The sequence below is a fragment of the Corvus moneduloides genome, chromosome 2, assembly GCF_009650955.1.
Source record: "Corvus moneduloides isolate bCorMon1 chromosome 2, bCorMon1.pri, whole genome shotgun sequence".
Classification (NCBI taxonomy): domain Eukaryota; kingdom Metazoa; phylum Chordata; class Aves; order Passeriformes; family Corvidae; genus Corvus; species Corvus moneduloides.
Window position 1 is genome coordinate 121,583,826 of NC_045477.1, and position 16,967 is coordinate 121,600,792.

Below are 16,967 nucleotides of genomic sequence, written 5' to 3' on the forward strand. Positions count from 1 at the left end.
ACAGCACATTTCCTGCAGAGAAGTGTTCTGGGACATGAAGATCAGAGGAAAGCAGAAATGGCAATATTGGCTGTTCTCTCACTGGAGTCAAACAGAAAATTCTCTTTTAGCAGGACTGAATTACCTCTGAATGAAAGCATAACTGAACTGCAGCACTGGGATATCCACAAGAGAAGATTTCTGGAAAAGAAAAGCAAACCCACATTTATTTGCCATCAGAAGGAAAAAGAAGATCCAACCTGACCTTGGACACTTCCAGGGATCCAGGGGCAGCCCCAACTGCTCTGGGCACCCTGTGCCAGGGCCTGCCCACCCTCCCAGGGAAGGATTTATCCCCAATATCCCATCTAACCCTGCTCTCTGATCATTTAAAACCATTCCCCCTTTCCCATCACCATCTCCTGATATATTCCAAAGAACCTACTCATTGTGGATCAAACCACATTGTGGATAACAAAACTTATTCAGGAGCAAAAGAGAATCCCCACATTGAAAAGAAAACCTTCCTAACAATGCTTTAAAGACCCATTGGAACAGATCCAGGGTGGAATACATTAAGAAATTGGAATTAGCTTCCTGGTTACCTCTTCCCCCTTGATTTGTGCTGGTTTCTTGACCACCTCTTTGACCAGATATAATATGGTGTCAGTTTTCAGTGTATTCAGGGCACAAATTAAATCCACAAGGATAAGCTGAGATGCACTGGCCACTGGGAGAATCTGACAAAAGAGAACAAAACAAAAGACACATCCCTCAGACCAAACCAGCTTTTTGTGTGATTACCCAAATATCAAAATTAAATGTAAATTACAGAGGTTAAATCAAACACACAGCCCTTGCCATATAAAGATCTTCTCCCAACACCTTATGGAAACATCTGGATTCTGCTCCAGTAAAAGCAGGAAAGAAAAAGGTTCTGCCCAGAATAAATAATGAGTTACAGAGAAGACAGCTCTCACTTTCTCTGCAAATTGATTCATGGTCTTTAAAATATAATTGTCCAATTGCAGTCCAGTATTGAAGAAAAAAAAGGCTTTTGCTCTCAGATTTAGAGTGCCACGGTGTGGGTTTTATTTGACTGGTTATTGAGGTTTAATTGTAGTCCTGATGCTTTTTCTAAATAAGAGCATCTCAGATTTTTCAGTCATATATGAAAACCCCCAAAGAATCTACAGAGCTGAGAACTGACCCTATAAATGTAACATTTGCCTTTATCTAGGAAATGGAAGGGTGCCTTTCTTTAGTTTCACCTTGGTTTTACTGTGACTCCTGTGAGGTTTCTTGCTGTTCCACACTGCTGCAATTGCTGCCATCAGCTGGATTCCAAGTTGTGCTGTCAAGGGATTCAGGAAATCCAATATTTTTGTTCTTAGTGTCTTTAAAGGGGAGAAAAATAACTATCAATGTAAGGCAAAGGCCACCTCCTATCTTATAAAGCATCATTTCTTTTCCCAGGATATACAGAAAATAACAACTAAAGAACTCTGGGTAAAATGCACTGGGGAGGATGCAGAGATAAAAAAAATCAGCATTTTAAAAGAGCTCCTACTTTGGTTGCTTTAAAGTAGACTGAAGAGGAGCCTTTAGTTGTCCCAAAGAAGTCAGTTGGTCTTTTTTGGGAGTCTTCTCTCTTTATGACACTCCAGAGGAGGGCCATGGTGTTCATAATGCGAGGCAGCTCTTCCAGGATGGCATTCCTGGCATTCCTCAGGTTGGCAGGTTCAGCTGAACAGGATGACTGGGAAAAAAACCCCAAAAATATCAATATGAAAATAATTTATTATGCACAAGAGCCTAAAAATTGTAGGGAACACATCAAAACATCAACTCAAGAGAAAAGAAAAGGTTGTTGATGACAGAGGACTGATATTTGCATCACCATGATCGTCATGAATAACGATTTAAAATTCACTTTGCAGGCTTCAAATGCAGAAAATGAAGCTCAGTCCTTCCACTTGGACTCAGTTCAGTTCTTTGGGTGTGCTATGAGGCCTCTCTGAGGTTATTTTCTTGTACAATTCACTGCTTCTATTCACCTGGAAGGAAAAGGGAAGTGCCTCTGTTGTCAGGGGATTCCCATGTACCTTTTTTGTTGGATTGGGATGATCCAGAAGACAGAAGTGCCCAATGGTTGTCAGCCCTTCCAGAAGGGTGAGGGGATAATCAGGAGTCACGTTTTCTCTTTTAGAAGTTAAGCTTTGGAGGGGGGGAAAAAAAAACCAAACAGGTTAATAAGTCGAGAGGTATTTCCTTGATTAAAAATGCCACTCCTGCTTCTATTCCCTAGCTAAAACTGGAATGAATATCAGAAATATCAGGTCAGGAATGTCAGGTCAGGAATATCAGGTCAGGAATGTCAAAACAAAAGGATCCATAAAACTGGGAACTTTTATACTTGGATGGAAGGCAGAGGGGGACAGAAGTACCACAGCTGCTGCTCCTCTTTCCTCTCCTCCTCCAGCTGCTGCAACAATCCTGCTTCCAGCTCACTCTAGGGACAGGTGCAGCAGGAATTAAGGATCAAACCCTGGGAGCCATGGAGCTGACCCAGGGAGTTCCTACACACTCACTGCTCTGTGGTGAGGGGAATTCTCAGGATAACAAATCCCCCCCGGTGGCTCTTACCTGGCAGATGTTTTGGCAGAAGTCTTCACAGCTTCATTTTCATACTGCTTGACAAGCTCGTCCAGGTTCTTACAGATCTGCACCACAAACGGGGCCACGGTCCAGCCTAAGGACTTCCCAAAATAGGGCAGGGAACTGGTGACCAATCCTACCCACGTGGGATGCATCCCATGGCCATACTCTGGTTGGAGCCCCCTAACCACAGCAGAGACAAACAACCCCTGGGAAGTGATGGGATGGGGATACACGTATTGCATGGCCCCAATGGCCTGCTGGAAGTTCACAGCCTGCCGCCACTCCTTGGAGAGGTCAGACTGGTTCTCCTGCTCCTCAGGGCTCTGTCCCAGGTGGTGCTCCAAGACAATCAACACCTGCAGGAGCTTCAGCAGCTCAATCTGCAGCGGGTGCTCACTCCAGATCTGATCATGGCCAAAATTGATCAGGCTCTCCTCAAAGAGCTCCTCCTGGGCCCCGTGGTGGGCGCCATCAGCCACGAGCAGCTCGTAGCGTTTGTGGCTGACGTACATGGACGCCGACAGCGAGAGCAGAACAAACTCCTGCACTTTGCACCTTCCCAGCAAATTGTGGATGAACTCCACGTTCTTGGTCTCGGCCGCCTTGGCCGCGGTGGCCAGCTGGGCCATCATCCTGATGAGCACCTCCACGCTTTTCACCTGCACATCCCTGTTGCCCAGGACGTCCCTGTGGGTGACCTTCAGGCAGCAGGGGTAGTAGGAGCGCAGGAAGCTCAGGCACAGGTAGGTGAGCAGCTCGATCAGCAGGGAATGGGGACACATGGTGGGCGACTGAGGCTGCAGCTTCCCATAAAAGCTCTGCCCTACGAGAGCTTCCTGGTGGCGAGCCAAGAGGTTGTAGATGAGGTTCAGGTGTGCTGTGGAGCTGGTGTCCATGCTGGTGGTGGCCACGGCCTCGATGAATTCCTTGGGGTTGGTTTTGAGCACCGCCTCCAGCACGGAGAAGGCGTAGAGCACCCGCCGGGAGTCGTAGGGCTGCAAATACAGCAGCATGTGCTTGAACAGGGCCTCTGCCATCTCCTGCTTCTCCTTCTGCTGCTTCAGCAGCCTGCACTGGGTGATTTCCTGCAGCTCCAAGTCCACCTCTTCATCACTGGACAGAGACTCCGAGGCCTGAGTCCTCTCGGAGTCGGCCCTCACGAGGTTGGGCCCCGTGCTGGATTTGGAGCTCTCGGACAGGGAGGCATTGAGGGAATTCCCGTGGGTTGGGGCCTCTCTGCCATCAGCAGTGGCCTCATTGTCCTCGTTGCTCAGCTCCTGCAGCTCCAGGGAAGGGGAGAAGGAGGAGGTGTTGTCACTGTCATGGCCTGTGCTGGTGTCTGCAGATTCCGTGTGCTCGCTGGTGTCTGGATCAGCCTCTGCGTCCTGATAAGATCCATCGTTTTCAGGCTGCTCAGCTTTCAGCTCTGCCTTCTCTGGATCATTTTCCACTTCAGCCCAAATTGCTTCTCTATCCACAGCAGTGAAGTGGCTCAAGGGAAGGTTTTCCTCGGAATTGCTCTCAGAGATGCCAGACTCTTTCAAAGGAGCCTTTTTCTTGCAAAGCCAATCACGAACATAGTCTGAAAAAAATAATTTTTTTCACTTAATTTTCTATTTCACACATAAAATCATATCATAGTCTGGCTTGGAAGGGACCTTTAAGGGTCATTTAGTCAACACAACGTGCTTTATATTCAATAAATCATTTTAAAAAAGGTTTGTAAAGCTACTCTGCTCCAGTCCCATATTAATTGTAATGAGTGGGGCTAAAAAAATGGGCAAGAATTATTCTTAAGGCAAGAATTGTTTCTCTTTTAAAGTGGTTAGAGAGCAGTTCTAACCTACTGCAAAGAGAGCAGGATCAAAACATGAAACACTTTTAGGCTGAGACTCCCTAGGAGAGACAATTGTTTCTATGCTTCCTGAATATTCAGTGTTTGTGGAGATCAGGAGGGAAATGAGAAGGATGGCAACAGAGGGATTGCTTAATTAATTAATTAAAGAGCTAATGTTTTCCTTGATTAAATGCTGTGGGACAAGGAAGGAGTAGATCAGCTCTGTGTTTCTATAGCATCCCTGTGGATGCTGTAATTGCGTGACATTTATTTGCCAATTGACACCAAAAAATCACGCTGAGAGCACAGCCTGGGAACAGGCACAGTGCAGGTGACAGCAGCCTTCTGTACATAAAACTCCCAGAAACTTCTCTGCTGTTTCCTGCTCTGCTCCAGGAAAAAAACTTGGATATTTGGGCTAAATCCCGGAATTGTTAAGGTTGGAAAAGATCTCCAAGAGCAGAGTCCAGCCATCACCCAGCACTGAGCCATGTCCCCAACTGCCACCTTCACACATTTTTCAACACTTCCAGGGAAGGCGACTCCATCACTGCCCTGGGCAGCCCCTTCCAATGCTTTACAACCCTTTCCATGGAGAAATTTTTCCTAATCTCCAATCTAAACCTCCCCTGGTGCCATTTGAGGCCATTTCCTCTCCTCCTTTCCCTTGGCACACGGCAGCAGAGCCCGACCCCCCCTCACTGCCCCTCCTGGCAGGGACTTGTGCAGAGCCACAAGGTCCCCCCTGAGCCTCCTTTGCTCCAGCCTGAGCCCCTTTCCCAGCTCCCTCAGCCGCTCCTGGGGCTCCAGCCCCTTCCCAGCTCCCTTCCCTGCCCTGGACACGCTCCAGCCCCTCCAGGGCTCTCCTGCACTGAGGGCCCAGAACTGGGCACAGCCCTCGAGGGGCCTCTCAGTGCCCAGCACAGAGGGACAATCCCTGCCCTGCTCCTGCTGGACACACAATTCCTGATCCAGCCCAGGGGCCAGTGGCCTCTTGCCCACCTGGGCACCCCTGGGCTCGTGTCCAGCCGCTGGCACCAGCACCCCCAGGGCCTTTCCCAGCTTTCCAGCCCCTCTGCCCAGCCTGGAGCTCCACGGGGTTGCTGTGACCCCAGGGCAGGACCTGGCCCTTGGCCTGGTTGACCCTCACACTGTTGGCCCCAGCCTGTAAATGATACAAGTGTCTCATATCCGTTCCACTTCCAGCAATCCCAAACCTTAAATCTGGGTGGCTGGACATCATCTTCAATTCCAAATATTTTGCTTCCACATCCTAGCTCTGGGATGCCTCTGCCACAAAGGCTCAGCTCTGCTCTTGAATGAAAACAGATCTTTGGACACATATTTCAATTTTCAGAAGTCATCAGGATGAGGAAGGGGTTTGTTTTTGTGTGCCTAAAACAGCAAAATATTCCTCACACCATCACCCATCTGCTCCTGGACTCCTTTTGGCTGCAGACCTAGTTTTGCTCTGGAAGGGATCCTGAAAACAGTGAGCAGTGTGGATCATCTAGGAAAAAAATGAGAAGTGTGGGACAAGATCCCAGAGCAAAGCAGGGAGCAATCCAAACCATCAGGGAGGTGCAGCCACCAGAACAGGAAAGATCCTTCAATTAGAATGATTTAGTCCTGAGCTCTGCCTTAGGCATCACTACAGGGACGGGATGAGCAGGAATCCATGGATCTGATGCAGGGGAACAACTGCTCCCTTCAGCAGGAGCTCTGTGAGCGGTGCCAGCTGTACCTGGGGAGTTCCTGTGCTTGATGTAGCTGATGGAGGTGCGCTGGGTCCGGGGGTGCAGCAGGAGCAGCAGGATGGGCTCCAGGATCCGCGCCACGTCGCTGAGGGACAGCGCCCGGATGAGCCAGCCCTGAGCCGCCGCCCCGATGGCCCCGTCCGAGCAGTTCAGGCTGTCCAGCACCACAAACAGGGACCTGAGGGAGAAACCAGCACCAAGGACAGCTGAAATCCCGAAAAAAAGTTAAATCGAGCAGCAAAATCCTGGCAGGGAACACCCAGAGTGTATTGAAGGAAGCGCCAGCCAATGGCTCAGGTCTGCTCCCAACAGCTTTGGTCAAGCACTTTTTCCTGCACTGAGGTCAGGAATTTGCCACACAAATCCTCCCACTCTGCAAAGCAGCAGATTTTAAAGTTCTTTCCCATGTTTATTTGCTTTTATCTCATTTTATCCCCTAGGAAGTAAAACTAAACTTTTTATTTTCACAAGGAGCTGGTGCTGTTTTCTTTGGAAGGCAAATTTAATTCACTCCAAAATAAAGAAGAGCTGCTCTCCAGAAAAGCTGCTCCTTATTTATGAAGCTCTCTCTATTTTTACAGCAACTTCCTTCACCCAAAAAACCACAGCATGCACAGAGTGCCCTGCAAAGATAAACTCCAAGAAGTGGAAGATCTTCCTTTTGCTCACTTTTTACTCTCCCTACAGAGAGCTCCTCCTCCCCTCAGAAAAAGAGAATAAAGCCCAGTATAATTCAATATAAAAATGCAAATGGAAGTGGAAATACCTGTCAAAGGAGCGATTGTGGGAAGTCACTCTGCTGCCTTGGATCTCTCTGGTCAGGTGCCACATGACAGAGAATCTGAACAGAGCTTCCAGCCTTGTCCCCTTGGCAAGGAAACAAGGGAGATTTAGGGAGGTTTCCAAGTTGGATGAAAATGGGAACACATTGGTATCCAGGCAGTGGTTATTGGTGGAAAGCTTTAAAAAGGTTTCCAAACTTTTATGTTTCAAAATTGCAAGGGAAGGAAAACAATAGCAAAGATTGGAAGTGGCTGGTTGAAGTTTTATTGTGCAAAATGTAGTGTTGGTTGTCAAAGAATTGCTCTGTCATTAAATTAGGGAAGGAAAAGGAAAGGAAATTACTTCATAACTGGCTCACTTAAAATACATCTCATTGTGAAACCAAATACTATAAAATCAAGTTAAAATAAAGTGATTTTACACATATTGGGGCAGTGGGAAATAAAGACAAAAGCTGCAAGTTTTCAGACACTACAGGATTTGGGCTTGAACTAAAAACTCCAGCTAATATGTACTGATAGATTTTGTATCCAGGGATTAAATCCAGCACTAAAACAAATCCCAGGGAATTGTAAAAGCATGGACAGAGCCTGTCAGACACAGCAACCACGGGAGTCAAGACATGGAGAAGGGAACAGGAGGAAATTTGGGAAGCACTGGAACAATTCCACAGTGCTGGAGGGGCTTCAGTGCATCCAGGACTTACTTTATCCCGATCCAGAAGGGCCTGGCAGATGATGTCTTCACAGATATTTGCTGATGGAGCCAGGCAGTGCAGTCTGTAGAACAATTCCACACAGGCAATGTGGTGCTCCCGAGTCTCCTTGTTCAGCTGATTCCAGAGCACACAGGCAACTCTCTAGGGAAAAAGGATAATATTTATATCAATAATTAAGAATAATTATATTCATAATAAGAGCCATTTCTTTCCTGGCCTCCTGTTAGCAAAAGGCATTTCCAAATTGCCTCAGAATCCCAGGATTCTATGAATTAGAGGGTCAGTGTAGCTGGACAGTTAAAAAGGAGAACAAAATGGACACCTGGTAGAAATCTGTTTTCTCTGAGATCATCTTCAGAACTGCAGGAGCAATGGGAGGCAGGGTGACCATCTGCAGCTTCCCAAGGAAAGGGTTGTGGCCAGACACTTTGTACCTCTTCATCCTGTCCTCAATCACCAGTGCCAGGGACTGGGAATGGTTGATGACCTCCAGGAGGGTGAAGATGGACACGTTCTGCACGTAGCAGTCGTTGACACAGCAGCAGATGGTCATCAGGGACTTCAGCCACAGAGGGAAGCTGGGATCGCCTCCTGCTCAGAAGGGAAGGGACAGAAAGGGTTTGAAACAACCTCAGGGTTGGGGTCATACTCCCAAAAATCCTTTAATCAAGGTCACAGGACCAAAATGACTGCCCGGATCCCACTGTCATGCTGACATCGTCAGTATCTCACGGAATCACAGAAGGTTTGTGTTGGAAAGGACCTTAAAGATGGCAAGGACACCTTCCACTACCCCAGGTTGCTCCAAGCCCCCTCCAGCCTGGCCTGGAACACTTCCAGAGATGAGGCAGCCACAACCTCTCTGTGTTTTCTCTACTTCTCCCAGCAGAAAGCTCTTGCAGGACCCAAATAATTACAGGATTTCTGCTTTCCCATTTGTGTTTATTCCCAAGCATTATTTACAGCTGCTGTTTTCCAGCTGCCATCATCACAAACAACCCCAGAGGGCTCCTGATGCTCTTCCAGTAGCACTGAGGCCCCTCATTTCGGATGTATAAATTTCTAACTGAAGTGGCTGACATCAATCCAAGCCATCTTTGCCTCTCCTGAGGGAACAATGGAAGTATTCCATGTCCCTGCCATGCTCACCCATGGAGATGATGGGAATATCATCAGACAGCTGGAATATGGAGTGAGGTGAGGAACAGAACCCGATTTTCCAGTTTCCCACCTCTCCATTCCCTACAAACCTCTTTGTGAGTTAACCCTTCAGGCCAATCACAGCTCCTGCTAAAGCTAAGGAATGAACTGGAATTCCAACAGCAATCAGGCCCCCCAGTTATACAAAATTATTCTTATTTGTTACATTGAACTCCTTTGAATCCTGAGGGTTTGGGAAAAGAGATGATTTTTGCCTCTGTTATGTTTTAGAGCTTCAGTTTTACACCTACACCCATCTTCATCTAAAACATCCGTTGTTTGGGGGGGACACAACCTATGGACAGTAGGGGATGGATATCCTGAAAATCCTGAACCATACAAGGCTGCACAGGCCAGGAGATCTTTTTATCCCTTCAGCTCCAAATTTTCTAGTGGAAGTTTTCCAAAAAAAAGTGAATTTAAAAAGCTTGACAAAATTCAGCTGCCAGACATACCCCAGATGCTGAGGTGGGTGAGTCTTTAATTCACAATTTGCCTTCAACCCTGTCAAAGTGCTTTTTTACTGGCTCTGGCCTTGAAAAGAGCCCAGCTCTCATTGTTTGTATCCTAAAAATGCTCAGGTTGTCTAGGAAAGGAAGCTTTTCTTACCAGGCCCCTGAAACAGAGAGAGGTACAACTGCTCCATCTCCTCCTCCGAGAGGTAAACTGGGAATGTGGTACAATCCAGCAGCAGGTGACAAGCTGCAGAGAAAGCTTCCTTGCAGTCACCTCGGAGGGGTCCCAACACCAGTTCCAAGTCCCACTCTTCCTCCTCCTTTTCCTTTTTGTGACCAGAGCTATGTTCAGAGAGCAGAGGACTGGAATTCTTGCTCCTGAAGGGTGAGCCCCGGGCTGAGAACAGCTCGGAGAGCATTTGTTTCACCTGAGGCACCGTGATTTGCTTGGCATCCCAAGGACTCTTTTTCTTGTTGCCACTCTCAGGTAACCTGTAGCCATTCTCCTTTTTCTCCTTCCCACTCAGATTTATTGCTGCAATCCCTTCGTTACTCATTTCTTGGAGCTGCACCCCAAAAATATAATTGCTGGAAAACTTGGCCACCAGCTCCTGGATGCAATAGAGAGTTTTCTGGATGCTCCCTCCTTTTTTCCAGACATCATCCCTCTCCAGGGTCACTGTGGGCACCCCCAGGTGCTGGGAGAGCTCTGGGGAGGAGGCACTCAGGCCAATGCCACTGTCCTCTGACTTGAGGGGAGGGAAGGGAGCCTCATCCTCCTCCTGCAGCACAGATTTGGTCTCCAGGGTTATATCCACATCTTCCTTTGGCACTGGGCTCTGGAACAGTGATACGGATGTGGTTAATGTGGCACTGCCAACAGAGATTTAAACTGGGGAACAGCAATGACAAAAAAACCTCCGGTTTGTGATTTCCAGGATCACAGTTGTTTGTAAGCAGCTCCATTCACTTCCCTTTAAAACCCAACAAATGTCTGTATAAACCTCACACACTGACTCATCAAACAGAAACTTAGCAGAGGGGTGTGTTCCCTTAAAAGCAATTTCCCCCCAGAGCAGTGTTCCATCTGTTGCATTATTCCTGCTCAAATGCAGGTACTTGTTCTTTGGCAGGCTGTGCTTGTGGGGTTGCTTTATCCCATTTATTCCTCATTCCTTAGCATGGTCCTTTGCACACCAACAATGCCCCATTGTGTTCCACTGAAATATTAATTGAAAGCCCTGCAGACCTAACCAGCTGTGAAGCTGGGCTGCATTTGGCAGCTCCAGGTTTTAGCTACTGCATTCTGTTTCCAAAACCATTTCGATCCCGTCCTTCTCAGGGGCAGAATTATAGCCCCAGTTTGAGACAGGACTGAACTCCTTCAGTGCCACAAATAACTCAAACAGGCCACAACTGAACACCCAGTGAGAGTAACAAGGCATCAAAGTGCTGTGGAAGGAGCCAAAGGGGAGTTTCAAAAAATCTTTACTGTTGCAGTTACAAATTTCATAGAATTACAGGTTTGGGTTGGAAGGGATCTTAAAAATGATCCAGTTCTACTCCCTGCTAAGGGCAGGGACACCTTCCACTGTCCCAGGCTGCTCCAAACCCTGTCCAGGATGGCTTTGGACACTTCCAGGGATGAGGCAGCCACAGCTTCTCTGGGAATTTCATCCCAGCCACTCCCCACCCTCACAGGGAAGAATTCCTTCCCAATATCCCATCTACCCCTGCTCTCTTCAAGCTTCAAGCCCTTCCCCCTTGTCCTGTCCCTCCATCCCTTGGAAATTGTCTCTCTCCATCTTTCCTGTGGCTCCCTTCAGGTGCAGTTCTCATCTAGGCTGAAGGACAATTAGCATTTTAAATTATGTCCCAAAGTTATTTAAACCAACAGTTTTAAAGGGTTTTAACCATCTCTGAGGGGTTGAAAAATCACTTACCCCATTGCCACTCCCTGTCTCAACGTCCAGGTAGGAAGGGGGCATTTGCACCTTGCTGAGCACCTTAAAACAGGTCTTTAAGGCATGGGTGAGTTCTGGCAATCCCAACACTTCCATGTTTTCCAGGAGAGACTGCACCATGTAACTGAGCATCTGGGGGAGGTACTGGGTCTGCACTTCGGAGTAGAGCTCCTGAAATAAATCAGGAATGTTTAAAGGAGTTCTCACATCTCTTCCATCACTGAGCAGTGATTGATAAACCAGGCTGCCTTACCAAAGGAATCACATCCAGCAGGAACACCAGCAGGGTGCAGAGCTCTGAAATGGTGGGAGGAGTGCTCACGCTTTCCAGAGGATATCTCATCTCCGTGGATTTGTTTCTGGAGTGAAAGACACATTCTTATGTAAGGTTTGTTTGGTTTTTTTCATGGCAAAATTCTGGTTAAAAACAAAAAGCTTCATTAAAATCAGCACAAAATACTGAACAGCTTTGAGGCAAAGGGCTTCTAACACAGCAGGAGAAAATACTCTGTCAAAACAACCTAAACTCTGTGTGGGATGATGAAGAGCTGCTAATTTTCAGACTGTGTCTCACTACTTGAAGCAGAATCTTCTTTCTTAGAGTTAGAAAATTATAAAAAGGGAGATATCATAAAATCAGAGTTGGAAGGGGCCTTAAAGACCAGTTAGCATCTTTATTTTTCTTCTATAAAGGCCTCTCCACCTCCCCTCCCAACCCTTTTTCCTTTATCTGTTGATTTGAAAGGAATTTCTTCTGTTCCCAGGTTGAAATTTCCATCTAATTGTTTACCTGGTTGCATTCCTGAATTATTTGTGGACACAACTTACAGATCTGGCTGGTTCTACCACGTGGGATGTCCCTTAAAAGCTTCAGTAAATATTATTATCCTTAACAGACAGCTCTGAAGTGGCATTTTTGAGAACACAACATAAACACCTGAAACAATCTTCAAAGCATTTGGTCAGGTAATCCCAGAGGAAATCAGTGCTTAAGGATGTGATCAACAAATTCACTGTTTTGACAATTTCTGAAGCATTTTTGTTCTCTTTGATTGCACTGGAAGGGAAAGAAAAGGAAAAGAAAACCAGATGTCAGTGAGGATCCACATCCCATGAGCTGATGCACTCTGAAATCTCTTTCCCCCTTTCTCTACAAGCTAAAAAAACATTGATTATTTTAAATCAAAGACTAAATCATTCTGGAATAGCTGGAGTTGGAGCATCTTTCAGATGATGGAAATCACAAGGCTGAGCTCTGTCAGCAGCCTGATGTCCCTGTGGTTACTCAACACTCATCACACGCAGGGAACTTAATTTTTTCTCTGCTAATCCAAGAGAAATCCATTGTGTGTGGGGAAAAGGGGAAGTCAGGGAAAAAAACTGATCCCCTCTCTAGAAAGTCATCCTGTTACAAACTAAACCTTCCTTAAATTGCTTGATTTTAACAATTTAGCTTCAAAAAAAAGGTCCAGTTTCAGCTCAGAGTTGAAAACTTGTCTCTACCTTGCCAGGATGTTGCCACTTTGATTGTAGCTGAGTTTGAGATCAGAACCCAGGGTGTCTTTGCAGTAGGAATAAAAAGCTCTAAGAACTTCCAGGAACAGATCCCCAACAACCTGTGGCCCTGCAAGGGAAGGGAAAAAAGAATCCAAGAGTTGTCTACAGAGGGGTTGAAGAAATAATAATTCCAATGGCTGTAACTTAAAATAATTAATTAAATAAATAGTAATTAAAACTATGATAATTTAAAAATAATTCTAATTAAATAATTAAAATAATTAAATAGAATAATTAAAAATTTAAAAATTTTTTTTAAAAAGTAGTGTATAAAGCATTGCAATGAGTGCTTTCAAAAATGAAAAGAACAAGTTTAAGTGACTAAGAACAGCAGAAAAGTCAAAGATTCTTGTGATGTTTAATTTGATGCCTTTAAATAATAGTTGCATCGTTAAATCCATTTCCAAAGGGAGTGAAAGTCTTAATGGCTTAAGGCTGAAGGAGTTAAACTTTGTGTGCTGACTGGAACAGAAAGATTAAACTGGATAGTGCAGTTTAGCTGAATATCCCTGATTTAAAAGGGATTTATTATCCCTTTATTTGTACTTTAGATCAATGTTGATTGTCAGACAGCCAAGCAACACAGCCAGTAGGGCGATGTCTCTCATTTACTTTCTAAATTAGGTGAATCAATACATTTGTAATGGAAACAACCTCTTTGGCAACATCACTCCCCACCCCAAATATTTTTAAATCCTAATAAATTTGTCATGTCACTTTGGTTTAATTCTTTAGTGCAGAAAGGTGAGTTTGCCCTTGAAAATAAGGATGGGCAGAGCCTCATCCTTCTGGTGCTGCATGGACACAACGGGACAGACCCGGCACAGGGAAGAGCATTCCAGCAGACAAACTCCATGGAACAAATGAGGCTGAATATGGAGATGAGGGTGGAAGTGCTTTTTTTAAAGGGCCCTCTCAGTTCAGGGCACAGGATCACAGAATTATCAAGGCTGGCAGAGCCCTCCAGGATCACCCAGTGCCACCCCAGCAGCACCAGCAGCACCCCAAAGCCTGTCCCCAAGGGCCACATCCAGACTCCTCCTGAGCACTCCCAGAGACAGTGACTCCAGCACTCCCTGGGCAGCTCATCCCAAGGCCTCACCACTCTGGCAGGGAAATATTGTTTCCAATCTCCACCCTGAGCCTCCCCTGGCCCAGCCTGAGGCCGTTCCCTCTCCTCCTGTCCCTGTTCCCTGGGAGCAGAGCCCGACCCCCCGGCTGCCCCCTCCTGTCAGGGACTTGTGCAGAGCCACAAGGTCCCCCCTGAGCCTCCTTTGCTCCAGCCTGAGCCCCTTTCCCAGCTCCCTCAGCCGCTCCTGGGGCTCCAGCCCCTTCCCAGCTCCCTTCCCTGCCCTGGACACGCTCCAGCCCCTCCAGGGCTCTCCTGCAGGAGCCAGAACTGGGCACAGCCCTCGAGGGGCCTCTCAGTGCCCAGCACAGAGGGACAATCCCTGCCCTGCTCCTGCTGGACACACAATTCCTGATCCAGCCCAGGGGCCAGTGGCCTCCTGCCCACCTGGGCACCCCTGGGCTCGTGTCCAGCCGCTGGCACCAGCACCCCCAGGGCCTTTCCCAGCTTGAGCAGCTCTCAAGACACTCTGTCCCCAGCCTGGGGTTGTGCTGACCCAGCAGGAGGGCACAGATGTGCATTTCCCTCACTGGGATCCATCCCTGCTCTGCAGGGCTCTGTGGGGTGGCCAGAGACAACCTGGAGAGGGAACCTTGTTCCAGAGCAGGGCCAAGGGAAGGAACAGCCTCCTGCACATTCCCAGAAAACAGAGTCAGGGTCAGGAAGGATTGTGCAGGGTTTTAAGTCCTATTTAGAGCTGGGACAAACACTTTACCTATTTCAGGTTTGTCCAGGAGGCTGATAAGGATCCGGAAGGGTTTCAGATAAGCCTGGTGCTGTTCCTCTGGGTCAGACTCTGGGAATTTCTGATGCAGAATCACAATCAAACTCTAGGAAAAGGAAAACATCCCAATGTTATACATCAGAGACAGAGTGTCTTCTTATTAAGTGCTGAAGTGTTTCCAAATTTGATTTTGTTTAGGACTGACTACAAATGAACTCCAATTTTCCATCCAGGGTAAACAAATCAATGCAATCTTTCCATCAGCTCTACTCAGGGCTGATCTTACCCAGAGAAACATTTTTAAATAATTCAGGTAGTTCAGCCAAGATGCTTCCCTTTGGTTTCCTTAGATTCCATAAGCACATCCAATATTGGGATAAACACAGCCCAGAGGCTTTGAGATGGATGGAAATGTAACCACAGGGACAGAGAGGGAAGGACAAAGCAATAATTGGGAGTAATTCTGGACACAGTTTGTGCTAAAATTTAAAGGATCATGAATTTATCTGGACTATATCTGTATAAAATGGACACCAACCTCAACCAAAAGATCTTTAGAGTATTTTGCAAAGAAATAAACAGCATGGTCTTCAGAAGTGGTGGAGTCTGGAGCAAAAGTGCCACCTTTAATATCAGAGCCTACAAGAAAGCAGAGGCAGGAGGAGCTCAGGGAGCAGCACAGAGCACTGAACACAGGGGATTACACTGAAATTACACTGCATTTTTAACCTTTGTCATTTCCACAAAATGATGAGTTCGAGGGCATCCAGATGTTCAGCACAGCACATAAATCAAAATCAAGGCCAGATAAATGTGGGAATTACTATTTCTTCCAGAAAAATAAGATTAAAATAGTGCCCTATTCCTTCCATCCACTGAACCACTTCACAACAAACTGTGGGTGGAACCAGAATTTATCAGATACCCAGGGATTCAGAGGGAAATAAATTCACCAAGAGAAGCCCTGTTTGCCAAATGTTTCATTGCATTAAGGCACTTACGGCAAATAAACACCATTTTATTTTACTATCATTCATTAACAGCTAAACCATATTATAATTTTAAACACTGATTTTTTTTTTTGCTCTCAAATATCCAGAATATTGAAAATCCCTGGATTTTGTACAGTACCTAGCAGCCATGCATACAATCTCCTGTTGAGGGACATGTCTCTCCTCAGCAGTGTCTGGGTGGCTGCTGACAGGATATAAACCAGATCAGCCCTTCGGAGCAGGATGGTGCTTTCCTTGCAGTCCTAGGGTGGAAAATAAAGTGCTGTTTGTGAGCACTGAAAGGAGTCAAATTGGTGATGGGGTGGGGTTTTTACCTGGGAATAGTAATGTTTTGGGATAAAGGTAACAAACCATCAACAGGAAAATGGTTTGTGTGCTAAAAATCTCGAGAAATGTGACACAGTCTCAAAGGATCTGACACAATTGTGATCATGGAATCACAGGATTGTTTGAGTTGGGAAGAATCTTAAAGATCCTCCTATTCCAAGCCCTTCATGGGCAGGGACACCTCCCACTGTCCCAGGCTGCTCCCAGCCCCAATGTCCAGCCTGGCCTTGGGCACTGCCAGGGATCCAGGGGCAGCCCCAGCTGCTCTGGGCACCCTGTGCCAGAGCCTGCCCACCCTGCCAGGGAACAATTCCTGCCCAATCTCCCATCCAGCCCTGCCCTCTGGCACTGGGAAGCCATTCCCTGGCTCCTGGCCCTCCATGCCTTGGGAATTGTCTCTCTCCAGCTTTCCTGCAGCTCCTTCAGGCCCTGCAAGGCCACACTGAGCTCAGCCCAAAGCTTCTCCTCTCCTTAAGACTTAAAAATCCTTCCTCCATCCAAAACACTGCCTGTCCCACAGGTAAGTGAGGAAACAATGGAACAACTTTTGTTTTAAGTAATATTTTCTACCCTGGTCTTTACCAGAAATAACTTAATGTGGACAATTCCAAATTCTAAAATCCTACTTGAATAAACTCCGTATTTTTTCCACATGACTGAATACTTCAAGCACATCCCAAATATCCCCCAAAAGCCCCTGCGAAATCACATCTTCAGCCTTGGAAGCTGTAAAGACTTTGAGAATCAGCAGAGTCTCCTCTACTCCTAGAACTGATGGGGCACAAGAAACCACAAAATTCATTGATTTTGAAGGTTCAAAATTCAAATTTTGGCAATAACAGAGGTGAGGAGCTGGGCTGCTT

At 46.6% G+C, this 16,967-nt stretch overlaps 1 protein-coding gene across 3 annotated transcripts in view; it reads right to left on the reverse strand.

The window, feature by feature from the left end:
- DOP1B (DOP1 leucine zipper like protein B) overlaps positions 1-16,967 on the reverse strand; it is a 46,466-nt gene that overhangs the window by 17,166 nt on the left and 12,333 nt on the right. For all 3 annotated transcript variants that reach the window (XM_032101148.1, XM_032101147.1, XM_032101149.1), the window contains exons 7-24: positions 15,896-16,019; positions 15,303-15,403; positions 14,756-14,870; positions 12,858-12,978; positions 12,292-12,411; positions 11,608-11,713; positions 11,334-11,525; positions 9,545-10,229; positions 8,058-8,326; positions 7,724-7,876; positions 7,001-7,101; positions 6,222-6,412; positions 2,626-4,222; positions 2,085-2,196; positions 1,550-1,738; positions 1,251-1,376; positions 585-719; positions 125-180 (exon numbers count right to left, since the gene is read on the reverse strand). In XM_032101148.1, the coding sequence (XP_031957039.1) occupies positions 125-180; positions 585-719; positions 1,251-1,376; positions 1,550-1,738; positions 2,085-2,196; positions 2,626-4,222; positions 6,222-6,412; positions 7,001-7,101; positions 7,724-7,876; positions 8,058-8,326; positions 9,545-10,229; positions 11,334-11,525; positions 11,608-11,713; positions 12,292-12,411; positions 12,858-12,978; positions 14,756-14,870; positions 15,303-15,403; positions 15,896-16,019 (4,493 nt within the window). The remainder of the gene's footprint in view (positions 1-124; positions 181-584; positions 720-1,250; positions 1,377-1,549; positions 1,739-2,084; positions 2,197-2,625; positions 4,223-6,221; positions 6,413-7,000; positions 7,102-7,723; positions 7,877-8,057; positions 8,327-9,544; positions 10,230-11,333; positions 11,526-11,607; positions 11,714-12,291; positions 12,412-12,857; positions 12,979-14,755; positions 14,871-15,302; positions 15,404-15,895; positions 16,020-16,967) is intronic.